The sequence below is a fragment of the Staurois parvus genome, unplaced genomic scaffold, assembly GCF_062004578.1.
Source record: "Staurois parvus isolate SC_StPar_1 unplaced genomic scaffold, SC_StPar_1.0 ptg000217l, whole genome shotgun sequence".
In the NCBI taxonomy this organism is placed as follows: domain Eukaryota; kingdom Metazoa; phylum Chordata; class Amphibia; order Anura; family Ranidae; genus Staurois; species Staurois parvus.
Window position 1 is genome coordinate 1635945 of NW_028318013.1, and position 13125 is coordinate 1649069.

General features: G+C 38.7%; 1 protein-coding gene across 3 annotated transcripts in view; it reads left to right on the forward strand.

Moving 5' to 3' along the window:
- TMC7 (transmembrane channel like 7) overlaps positions 1 to 13125 on the forward strand; it is a 106665-nt gene that overhangs the window by 67806 nt on the left and 25734 nt on the right. For all 3 annotated transcript variants that reach the window (XM_089679056.1, XM_089679057.1, XM_089679058.1), the window contains 5 exons: positions 1146 to 1307; positions 1814 to 1896; positions 3603 to 3748; positions 3839 to 3986; positions 5179 to 5352. In XM_089679056.1, coding sequence (XP_089535182.1) covers positions 1146 to 1307; positions 1814 to 1896; positions 3603 to 3748; positions 3839 to 3986; positions 5179 to 5352 — 713 coding nt within the window. The remainder of the gene's footprint in view (positions 1 to 1145; positions 1308 to 1813; positions 1897 to 3602; positions 3749 to 3838; positions 3987 to 5178; positions 5353 to 13125) is intronic.

Here is a 13125-nt window from a genome sequence, read left to right on the forward strand (position 1 = left end):
GTGGTATGTAAAGAGCATATGTTCAATGAAACACAATGAAATGCATCTGATCTGGTGTTTAGTATGTGGGCATACGATCCAGTATCTAATATAGTTGAACATCCTTAATTGTAGTATATTCATTTTTTTAAAGAAAGACCAGAACTGATTGTGAGAGTTGAGAGTCATAGCATGTTGAAAACACCAGTTGAGCACAGTGGATTTCCTGGCAGAAAATAAGTGCCCCTTAGAGGTTCTGACACCAATTCAATGGTGATTCCCAAGATGAAAGATTTTGTATAAAGAAGGTGTAGGTGTCCTATTTATTTATAGATGTATGTATGTATCTCCAGTACCCCATAAATATAAAGGAATGTCCAGTTTAAGGCCCCATTCAAACCTCTCCATTTTTTGTGCTGCATTAATGCACATTGTGTCACATGTGCACACATTGTAGCATTGCACAGGTGTGTTTCAACCCCAAATAAAGAAAAAACTTTTAGCACCTTTTGAGCAGTTCAAATAAAAAAAACTGAGGGTCTTCTGAGTTGTAAAATGAAGTATCCAGGTTTAAGTTTAGACTTATCAAAACCAATAAGGATTGCGAATGACTTGCAATAAAGTTTTTTTGTTTTTTCGGGGTTTTTTTTTTCTAAATGAGGATAAAGCTGGACTGCCCAGTGTGCATGGATTGTTGGAGTTATAAGGTTCTACAGGCCTATTATTTTTCTGGATGAAACGCGGAACTTTCTTGAAACAGTTAAGTGGGTGAAGGTGGAAGCTGATAGTTCCAAAAAAGGCTGTCAGATAAGCTTTGGGTGGCCATAAAGCGATTATGAGAACAGGCACTGAAAGTCCAAATAATCAGTTTCTATATCATTAGTAATTTAGTTATCCAGAATATAAAGGGGGAGATTTACTAAAACTGGTGCAGCTGTGCATAGTACCATGAACAGCTGTGCCAGATTCTGTGTGCACCAGGTTTAGTAAATCTCCCCCAAAGTGTATATGGTGATAGTGTGTGTTTGATGATCTGTTACTAATTCTGCATATAGTCTAAACTGTCTTCTATCATAGCTATACATAGGTTTTGTTACATAATTGTTTTAATGTACATGCTGGTACTTGCACAAAAAAGTATTATATTATTATTTTTTTATTTTCAGGTAAATTTGGCACAGGAATAGGGTCCTATTTTTCTTTTCTGAGATTCTTAGTGTTGCTGAATTTTGTCATATTCCTACTGATGTTCTGTTTTACAACACTGCCAGTTGCCATTTCAAAACAAGGAATTTTTAACAGCAGTCAAATCATCCCCTCCAGTATTGGTAAGATGCCGACTTTAACTGACCACTGCCTACACTGCAAGCACTTTCAGGCTCCATGTACACTAGTGTTTTTTTGTTTAAGCTCAAATAACACTGGAAAAAATGCTGGATAAAAACCGCTGGTAATAGCATTTTTTAGTAGCATTTAGCGGCACTTAGGAGTGTTAGCATTTTTTTTGTGTTTTTACAGTACATGTAGGGAAAAAAAATAGCTAGAAAAAGGCTGTTTTAGTAGCATTTAGCATTTTTTTTCTTGCTGGAAAAAGGATCCCGACAACTCTACAAAAACATTTTTTTTCCTGCTCCTAAACGCTGAAGCTTGAAAATCGCTACTAGCATAAAATAGCATGCATGGACACATAGGATAACACTATTTAGCTTCTAGGAGCAAAAAACAATTGCTGATAACAGCTTCTAGGAGATTAAAAAATGGTGGTGTGCATGGAGCTTCAATCACATAATTTTTTTTTCTACCTCCTTACTTGGCTTTTTTTTTTCCTTGGCAGCACCTGAATGTGCAAGATATTCACCAGTCAGCAAAGGACTTCTGTATTTTTACAATAATATTATAGATTTTCTTTCTGGAACGGTATGTGTCTTGTCTTCTACAGAGCTACTGTCATCCCACTGACAAAAAAAGAAGTACTGTTTGGTGCTTGACATATAAGGCAAATTCCATTCTTGTGAGAGTACACAATGGAAAGTCCTTTCTCATGGAAAAACTACAATGTGTATTCACATGCCTAGTGTTCAAAGTAGGCTTCAGATTGGTGTCCCGTATTTACACAAGTCTGGTGTATTTTGTTTAAAAGAAGTAATGTGGAACACTTATCTGACTTTGGGATAGGATTGCATAAATTTATAGTCTTGTAACTATTTTGTGGCATGTCTATTCTTTTGGTTAGTGTTCAGCACTTTAAAGGCTAAGTTCACCATTTTTAAAAAAGTAATAAATGCACATCTTTTTGCAGGTGAAAAAATGACATTTATTATTTTATTACGCTGCAGGCTGTAAAGCATTGCACCCGCGATCAGCAGATCATGGGTGCAATGCCAGGCTCCTGCAGACTCTCAGTAATCTATCTGGCCGCACCCCACATGCGAACAGGCAGTTACTGAATAGCAGAAAAAATCAATGAACTACAAAAGCACACATCAGTGCCCTCAGTTCACTGAGAACTACAAGCTGTCAGCTGCAATGTCTGATGGTCCTTGTAGTCTATACAACTACAGGAAATCGTGCACTGTTTTCAAAAGTGACAGTAGTTGGGGGGAGAAGATCCCCTGCCCACTGTCAAAGAGCGGGGAGTGGGTGAATAGGACCATGTTACACTCTAAATATGTGTGTAACATGCTCCTAAAGGTGAACTTCTCCTTTAACCAATAAAACCACTAAAGCATTTTATTGCCATCAGGGCTGTCCTATATGGATTTTCATTTTGTAGTAATTGCCCTCCCTCTGGCCTGTCCTGCTATGCTGGGGTTACAGGAGGCTGATAAACAAAATCAATTTTAAATGCAACAAATATAAGTACCTGATTTTTTTATGACGCTTTTATTTTCCTATATTCGTTCCACCACCTACATTTAAATGGGTCTATGGACAGTGAAATATGTTCACTGCTTAACAAGCGGTAAAAAGGTCATGCTACTTAAAAAAAAAACTGATTAGTTTTGTTTTTATTGGCAGTTAATGGTATGAATAACCCACTGGTATTTTATATGCTAAGATGACTTAAATGACCGTTATTACAAGCCAGTAATGCAGATTCATTCATTCTCAATAATATGAAAATATAATCCAGCATTGTGCATGACACTGCCTTATATTGGCTGCAGCAGTAGGGTGCAGGTGAAAACATCAGGCCCTTAGATAATCAAAAGCTGGAATCCAGTGGATTCTTGCAGCTAGATTCACAGGTCAATGTGGATAGTTGCTGTGGCTCAGTATGTACAAAGAAATAACAGTCTGGCAGCTGCCATAGCTGTCTACCACTAATTGAATAAAATCGCACATGGAGAAATTACCTGTGGTTAGGGGCAAGTGGCCCTAGGCACAAACATCTGCAGCCGCTGTCAGCCTGTCATTGATTTGTTAAGGCTGACCAGCTGCAATTATCCGTTTTTACATCTGAATCCAGCTGCAATAATCCGCTGTATTGTTGCCACAGCTGGCAATAGAATCCCATATGAATGAGGCTTAAGTTACGGCAGCCTACACATTTCCTCAGTAAAGGCGTCTTTTAACCAAGGCTCAGTTTTAGCACTAATATTACAATACTGTGTTTCTTGCAGGGTTTTCTCGAACTGACGTATCTGTTCTATGGTTATTACACAATAGACACAGTCACTGTTTACATCATCCAATATAGTCTGCCTCTTGCCTATATTATGGTCACATTTGCCTATTTGATCCTAAGCATTGCCTGGATTGTGAAGAGGTAAACTTTTCTTTACTGATTACCTAATGTTATTTTTCAGCTCCAGTATGTCGTTATACTTTCATAATTTGAGCAAATTACAATTTTCAGGGCAGTAAAAGGTTTTAAGCAGAGCCTGGTACTTGATGAAGATCGGTTTCAGAGTTACTGTAATAAAATATTTGCCGGCTGGGATTTCTGCATCACAGACCAGGATTATGCTGACCTAAAGCACAGCAGTCTTTCGCTTGAGTTAAAAGTAAGTTATCTGGAGCTATTGTGTTTGAGAAATGATTGAGTACCTCTCGCTGCTGGGGATCAGTAGAGCCTGTTTTTTACATTTTTGTATTCATAGGAAGAAAGCACACTGCTTGACCTACGAGAGAACAATGACTGCCAATGACATAGTTTAAATTGACAAAGAATTTTAAACTCACCATTGAAAGCAAAACCTGTATTTTTCTTAGAGAAACTTCCTCTACAGGCTAATTTATATACATTACAATCTTTTAACAAAAATCTAGACAGGTGATTCCTAATTGAGAAGTAAAGTTTAGTGAACATGAAATTCCACTCTTCCTGTCCTATAAATTCTGTGCTATAGAAGGAAGCAGGAGAGACTACCATATATAAATGATCTGCCCCAGGTTTGATCCAAGGAAAAAACATATGGGGAAAGAGCTGAATCAATTACATCGGCAGTAACTGATCGAGAAAGGCGGAGAGGGCTTTTCATGCTAGTTTTAATTTTTTTGGCAGTCAAAAGAGCTTTTTACATATTTAAAGCCCAACTTCAGGTTTTTTTCCACACTGAATCAATGCAGGTTCACTGAGGTGTGATACGTTAATGGGGAGCTGTGTTAAATGCCGCCTAGCATCATTCAACCTTTCCTATAAGCCAGTTGTCTGCCCAGCATCATTTAACTCTTCCTATGAGCCAGCTGTGTACTGCCTAATGTTAGATAACATTTTGACTTGTGAACACCATTCAAATCTGCCAACAGCCCGACACTGTGGACAAAAAAGACAGTGGTTACCACAAGACAGCAATTCTAATTTCACAATTAAGGCATTTCTACTTCAAATTAATATGTTAAATGTGGGGAGTAGTGCAGAGATGGATAAGGGCTTGGTGGGTTTTCGAAACCTGGATTTGTTCTTTAAATGGTAAGGTTATTTTTTTTTTTATAACAATTCAATTAGAAAATGACTGTATATCTTGTATCACTTTTTCTTATGAGGGTCCATTCATTATCCCCATATCCTGTCAAGTGTATCCAGACTCCCCTTTACTGACCTATATGGCTTTATAGCAGACATAAAATATGACCAGCAAGCTTTGTTTATTCCAGTTTAGTGAGTGTATTGCAAGGCTTCTCTTTAGAAAGATAATTTTGGGAACATAAAATAAAAGTACTTATCAAGTATATCATCACTGTTATTTTTTACAGACCGACTTGGCAGAAGAAACCGAACGTCAGAGGAAAGAGAAGCGGACACGTAGAGAAACTATGAGAATCTATACCTTGCGCTTGTTTTTAAACATCATTGTGATTTCAGTATTGGGTGGTTGCTTCTATGCAATCTACTTAGCTACGAGCTATTCACAAGAGTACAGTAGCCGAGTAAGTAATTTATGTCATAGTAACCAACTGGGTTTCTAAATTTCTATCTTTTAGCTTTATGATGTCATGGGGCTAAATCAGGGGATACACACATAGTGTTTTTTTATTCAACCACAAAACTCAGAGAACCCTGCATCAACACAAATAGGGTAGATGCAGGGATCTCACCCGCTGTTCTATTGTATTCTGATAGATAGCGGGACTCCCCATAACCCCTTCCCCCCTTCAAGAGAACACAGATCAGCACTGCAAGCGCTGATCAAATGTTGGTTTTCCAGCAGGACTGTTTGACAGAAGCCATTCCTCAGACCGGCTTCTGTTGAACACACACTACACATGTACCAAAATTTGGCCAGTTCATGCTGAACCAGACAAATTTTGGTACGTGTATACCGAGCCTAATTTACTAAAGACAAATAGGCTGTTCACTGTGGCATAGTTTCACTTTGCAAAGAATACCCAACCACATGCAAAAAAACCCCCAATAAACAGCATTTAACATACAGGTGAAACTCAAAGAATTAGAATATCGTGCAAAAGTTCATTTATTTCAATAATGCAACTTAAAAGGTGAAACTAATATATGAGAGAGACTTATAACATGCAAAGCAAGATAGTTCAAGCCATGATTTGTTATAATTGTGATGATTATGGCTTACAGCTCATGAAAACCCCAAATCCACACCACAATCTTAGAAAATTTGAATATTACATGCAATCAATAAAACAAGGATTGTACATAGAACGATATCGGACCGCTGAAAAGTATAAGCATGCATATGTACTCAGTAATTGGTATGTGCCCCTTTTGTAGCAATTACTGCCTCAATGCGGCGTGGCATGGAAGCTATCAGCCTGTGGCACTGCTGAGGTGTTATGGAAGACCAGGATGCTTCAATAGCGGCCTTCAGCTCTTCTGCATTGTTCGGTCTCATGTCTCACATCTTTCTCTTGGCAATGCCCCATAGAATGTCTATGGGGTTCAGGTCAAGCGAGTTTGCTGGCCAATCAAGCACAGTAATCCCACGGTCATTGAACCAGGTTTTGGTGCTTTTGGCAGTGTGGGCAGGTGCCAAGTCCTGCTGGAAAATGAAGTCAACATCCCCATAAAGCTCGTCTGCGGAAGGAAGCATGAAGTGCTCCAAAATCTCCTGGTAGATGGCTGCGTTGACCCTGGACTTAATGAAGCACAGTGGACCAACACCAGCAGATGACATGGCTCCCCAAATCAACACAGACTGTGGAAACTTCAACCATCTTGCAGTGTGTGCCTCTCCATTCTTCCTCCATACTCTGGGTCCTTGGTTTCCAAATGAGATGCAAAAGTTGCTCTCATCAGAAAAGAGGACTTTGGACCACTGAGCAACAGACCAGGTCTGTTTTTCTTTAGCCCAGGTAAGACGCTTCTGACATTTTGTTGTTCAGGAGCAGCTTGACAAGAGGAATACGACATTTGAAGCCCATGTCCAGGATCCGTCTGTGTGTGGTGGCTCTTGATGCACTGACTCCAGCCTCAGTCCACTCCTTATGAAAGTCCGCAACACTTTTGAATGGCCTTTTCCTGACAATCCTCTCCAGGCTGTGGTCATCCCTGCTGCTTGCGCACCTTTTTCTTCCACACTTTTCCCTTCCACATAACTTTCTATTAATGTGCTTTGATACAGCACTTTAGGAACATCCAACTTCTTTTGCAATTACCTTTTGAGGCTTTCCCTCCTTATGGAGGGTGTCAATGATGGTTTTCTGCACAACTGTCAGGTCAGCAGTCTTTCCCATGATTGTGATTCCTACTGAACCAGACTGAGAGACCATTTAAAGGCTCAGGAACCCTTTGCAGGTTTTATGGCTTAATTAGCTGATTATAGTGGGACACTTTGAGCCTAGAATATTGCACCTTTTCACAATATTCTAATTTTCTGAGATTGTGGATTTGGGGTTTTCATGAGCTGTAAGCCATAATCATCACAATTATGACAAATCACGGGTTGAACTATCTTGCTTTGCATGTAATGAGTCTATCTCATATATTAGTTTCACCTTTTTAAGTTGCATTACTGAAATAAATGAACTTTTGCACAATATTCTAATTTTTTGAGTTTCACCTGTAAATGGATGATGGAAGGCAGCAGAACTTTTACCTCATTCACTAAGCTCTGGGACAAATTCCTTTGCAAAGCGCAATGTCCCCTGTAAAGTGAACAGCCTATTTGCCTTTAATAATATTAACTTGTACAATTTCACAGACTGCAGCCTGTGTGTTTCTAGTGCCAGTTAGGGAGTGACAAGCTTGATATTTTGTGGCAGCCTGCAACAAATTCAGTTTTTCTCTTTGCACTTTGTTCTGTCCAAGCAGCTCATTTTGAAGAACCACTCAGCGTTCTGTGTTTGAAAAAGCAGCATTGGCATTACTGGAGCACACAAAAGTGCAAGCCACAGTCAAAGGGAACCTTAAAATAAACCTGATTGCTTGATATTGCTAGGTTGTAACTTGAAAGAAAACTTAAATACATTATACAAAAATGACTCAACTCAAATTCCAAAAATCTACATAAAACTAGAATGCAATGATTTGCAAATCTCATAAACCCATATTTTATTCACAATAGAAAATAGAAAACATATCAAATGTTTAACCTACCAGCGCACTGCCAGCCGTGGCTGTCAATCACCGGGTCCTGACCCGTGATTACCCGCCGGCGCCCGGAAATTACAGAGGATCTCTGATGGGGAGGAGGGCTGCTTTGTTTACTAACAGTCCTCCTCCCTGTCGGCTCAGTCACACTGCTTTGGATGGCTGTGCACAGCACAGCCATTCAGAGCAGTGTGCTTACAGTTACACCAACACACCACCCCCCAGTAAAACACTCCCAGCACACAGTTAACCCTTTGATCGTTCCTCATGTTAACCCCTTCCTGCCCAGTGCCATTAGTGCAGTGTCAGTGCTTTTTGTTTAGCACTGATCACTGTATTGGTGTTACTGGGGATGTCAGTGACACCAAGTCAGTTCCCCCCAGTGTCAGAATGCCCGCTGCAGTCCCGCTACAAATTGCTGATCGCCACCATTATTAGTAAAAAAAAAAAAATTCCAGTATCTATACCGCCATTTGTAAACGCTATAACTTTCACGTAAACCAATTAATTTACATGTATTGTAATTTTTTTTTCACAAAGACATGTAGCAGAATACATTTTGGCCTACATTTATGACTAAATTTGAATTTTTTTTTTACTGGACATGTTTAATAGCAAAAGTCAAAAATATTGTTTTTTTTTCTCAAAATTGTCGGTCTTTTTTTTTTTTTTTTATAGCGCAAAAAATAAAAAATGCACAGGCAATCAAATACCACTAAAAGAAAGCTCAATTTGTGGGGAAAAAAAGGACATAAATTTCATTTGGGTGCAGCGTTGCATGACCGCGCAATTGTCAGTGCCGTAACTCAAAAAATGGCCTGGTCAGGAAGGGGGGTAAATCCTCAGTAGGCAAGTGGTTAAACTGTAAAAAATGTACAATAAAACAATTATATATTTTAACTTGATGGAAGTGACACGTCTCAAATAAGTTAGGACAGGGAAACACAAAGCTGGTACTAACAAGGAAGAGCTGGAAGAACATTTTGCAACTAATTAGGTTAATTGGCAACAGGTCAGTAACATGGATGGGTATAAAAAGAACATCTTAGATTGTCAGAGTGTCTCAGGAGTAAAGATGGGCACAGAGGGTCACCAGAGGGTCTCAGAAGTAAAGATGGGCACAGAGGGTCACCAGAGGGTCTCCGAAGTAAAGATGGGCACAGAGGTTCACCAATCTATGAAAGGTTGCATCTAAAACCTTGTCAAACTATTTCAGAATAATCTTCCTCAATGTTAAATTACAAAGACTTTAAATCTATCATCATCTACAGTACATAATATCAAAAGATTCAGAGAATATGGAGAAAAATCTGTGTGGAAAGGACAAGAGTGATATGTAATATTGGATACCCATGATCTTTGGGCCCTCAGACGGCACTGCATTAAAAACAGGCATGATCTTGTGATGGACATCACTGTATGGGCTCAGAAATACTTCCAAATATCACTGTCTGTGAACATAGTTCACTGTGCCATCAAAAAATGCAAAGAAGCCATATCTGAACATTATCCAGAAACACCACCATCTTCTCTGGACCAATTCTCATTTAAAATGGTCTTTTGTAAAGTGGAAAACTGTTCTGTGGTCAGACAAATCAAAATTTGACATTCTTTTTGGCAACCATGGACTCCACATCCTCCGGACTAAACAGGAGAGGGACCTTCCAGCTTATCAGATGTCACTTCAAGCCTACATTTCTGATGTATGAGGGTGCCATAGTGTGTATCAAATGGGCAGCTTCAACATCAGGAAAGGCACCGTCATTGCTGAAACATATATCCAGGTTTTAGTACAGTATATGCTTGGGGAAGAATGGGACAACATTCTTCTCCCAAAACTCCAGTAACTGGTCTCCTAGGTTCACAGACATTTACAGAGTGTTAAAAGAAGAGGGGATGCTACACTGTGGTAAACATGGCCCTGTCACAACTTTTTGAATTTGGGGTTGTATTTTTTCTAGATTTTTGTTGCTGCCATAAATTTCAAAATGACCTTATTTCTTAAAATTCTCTATTTTCTCAGTTTTAAACATTAGATATGTTTTCTACTTTCTATTGTGAATAAAATATGGATTATGAGGCTTGCAAATCATTGCATTCTGTTTTATATGTACAGTGCTCAGCATAGATGAGTACACCCCTTTTGAAAAGTAAGATTTTAATCAATATCTCAATGAACACAAGAACAATTTTCAAAATGTTGACAAAACTGAGTTTTATAGAACATTTGTTTAGCTCAATATATGAAAGTAAGTTTAATAATATAACTAAGATTACGAAATCTTCAGTTTTACTCAAATTAGTTGATGCAAAAATGAATACACCCACAACAAAAACTACTGCATCTAGTATTTTGTATGACCTCCTTGATTTGTAAGGAAAGCATCAAATCTTCTAGGCATGGAATGAACAAGTTGGTAAATATTGCAACATCTATCTTTTTCCATTGTTTAAAGTGTTACTAAACCCACAATAGTAAAATAAGTCTGTATATGTAGTAAAGCATGCTTGTTATACTCACTGTGGAACCTAAGGGGTTAAACCTCTGCATTGTGTAAACAGGCTGTTTGATCCTTTCTTCTTTGCCCCTCCTCTTGTTGAAATGACCATCTGATAAAGACTGAACCCATGGTCACATGCACATGCTCAGTTTGCTGTGTATTGCTAGAGAGTTTTTTTTTTTTTTCTTGGGAGAGTGCATTTGATCAGCACAGGGCCAATCAGCACTATCCAGACAGAGGGTCAAGGGTTTCACATCCTCCTAGAACAGTAAGAAAACTACAAGCTTTAACCAGTGCTTGGCTGAAGTCACAATACTGCTCTAACTGCTGATGAGAAAAGGTATTTAGCAGTTTATACTTACTAAACGAATTGAATTTCCATATTCTGTGTACTGTGGGAGACCAGATATAGTGAATGCAGGGTCCTGGGTTTAGTAACACTTTAAGAACAACCTCTTTTAGAGCCTGAATGCTGGATGGAGAGTGATGCTCAACACTTGGCCACTGATTCACTTTCACACTGTTCTTCAGAAATGCGACATGGGCCTTAGATGTGTGTTTTGGATTATTGTCATGCTGGAAAAGTGCACGACGACCAAGGGCACGGAGTGCACTGCTTTGTACTGCTTTTCAATATAAAGCAGTACATCTGTGAATTCATGATACCATCAATGAACTGCAGCTTCCCAACACCAGCAGCATTCATGCTCCCACAGAAGGACACTGACACCACCATGCTTCACTATAGGCAGCATGCATTTCTTTTTGTACTACTCACCTTTGCAACACCATACAGTTTTGAATCCGTCCGTTCCAAAAACATTTATCTTGGTCTCATCACTCCAGAGTACAGTGTTCCAGTAGTCTTCTTCTTTTTAAGCATGGGGCCTGGCAAATTCTAGGCTGGCTTTTTTGTGCATGGGCTTTAGGAGATGCTTACTTCGTGGATGACACCCATGCATTCTATTCCTCTGCAGTGTATGATGTATTGTGTCACGGGAAACAGTCACCTTAGTTTGGCTTTCTACTTCTTAGGCTAACTGCAGTGAACTTTCATGGTGATTTTCTTCAACCCTTCTCAACAGAAGACCCTCTTGTTGTGGTGTTACCTTCTGTGGATGACCTGGATGTATCTGTGAGATGGTTGCACTTCCATCTTTGTTAAATTTTTGATCACTTTTGCTACAGTATTCTGACTGATAAGTAAAACTTTGCTGATCTTCTTGTAGTCTTCACCTTTCTTGTGTAAAGAAATTCTTTTCTTTCTTAGGCCTTGTGCCATTTCTCTTCCAAGTGGTGCCATTGCTGACAGCATGAAATGGGAAGGGGTTTTCTTGGTTAAGTAATGCCCTTTTAAAATCAACATTCTGCTGGACACCTGTTTAATGAATAATTAGACTCGCCTGTAGTTGAATTCTTGTTAATTAGGATTTTGCTGTCTACAATTTAGCTTTGCTCCTAAGACTTTCATTGCGGTTTATTCGTTTTTGCAACATGGTCTTGAAAGAATTTGTTAGGAAAAATACTGTTTTGTGTGTGCAAATTAGCAAATCTTGTTTGCAATCACTGGCTCACATTTGTGGGAGTATTGTGTAGTATAGTGTCCCATAGAAAATGTTGATTCTGAAAGGAAAGTAAAGGTTTTCTGACAAATCTGTTGGGATGTACTCATTTATGCTGAGCACTGTAGATTTTACACAGGGCCCCAACTTTTTTGGAAGTGGGGTTGTAGTTTTCAGTTTGTCTGGCCGACACAGACTTCCTTTTTCATACAAATCATGATTGCATGAGTTTCTTTTCTTGATGTACTGACTAGACCCAGTTTATGGTAATTGGCTCTTCTCAGATGCGCTTCAGTTCTGTTGTTGCTGGAGGCACAATTTTTCTAGTTAGTTGTGTTGAAGGAATGATTGACATTTGTTATATATTGAGAGAGGTTTAAAGGTTTAAGGGCTACATTTACAGTTTCATTTATGTAACATATCAATTTACTGTAGTACAAAATGGTGAAACAAATTTTATTTGAGCGTTATTGGCTGAAGGACATTTCAAGAATAAGGAAATATAGTATATGGCCCATCTGTGCTGGAAAAGTGCTGTTGTAGTTTTATTTCATTTCACTCCCTTCAATGCTTTCTTTATGGTTTAAGTTTTTTGAGTAGGCAGTGCTGCATTATAACTGATCTAAATACTAACTCTGACAAAAACCTCACGGGCTACAATAAATAACAGCTAAAATTCTAAAGAATGGTGGAGAAGTGGAATAACTCATTATTAGTTGTCTGCATTTACAAGCCTGTTGTGAAAAACATGGCTCTGTTTTGTATTGGTTGGTTTGATGTTGGTCTTCTCAGCCTCCTAAAGGTTGATGCAGTGTTTAATACTCCCCTCACCACCCTTCTGTGAAAAGTCAGATTGTTAAGGTTACACAAAAAAAGCATCTGGTTTGTTCTGTGAAATGGTAATAAGGTAAAAGAAATATACAGTTTCACCCATACTGGCATGTAGTGCGTCTTTATATAGTATTCCCAGTATACTCAGAATTGCATTTAAAAGCCTCTTCCATGATAAAGCAAGGCAGCATAAGTTTAAAACGTTATTTGAAAGCATTTTTATATAATATTATTATGCAGTCATGTA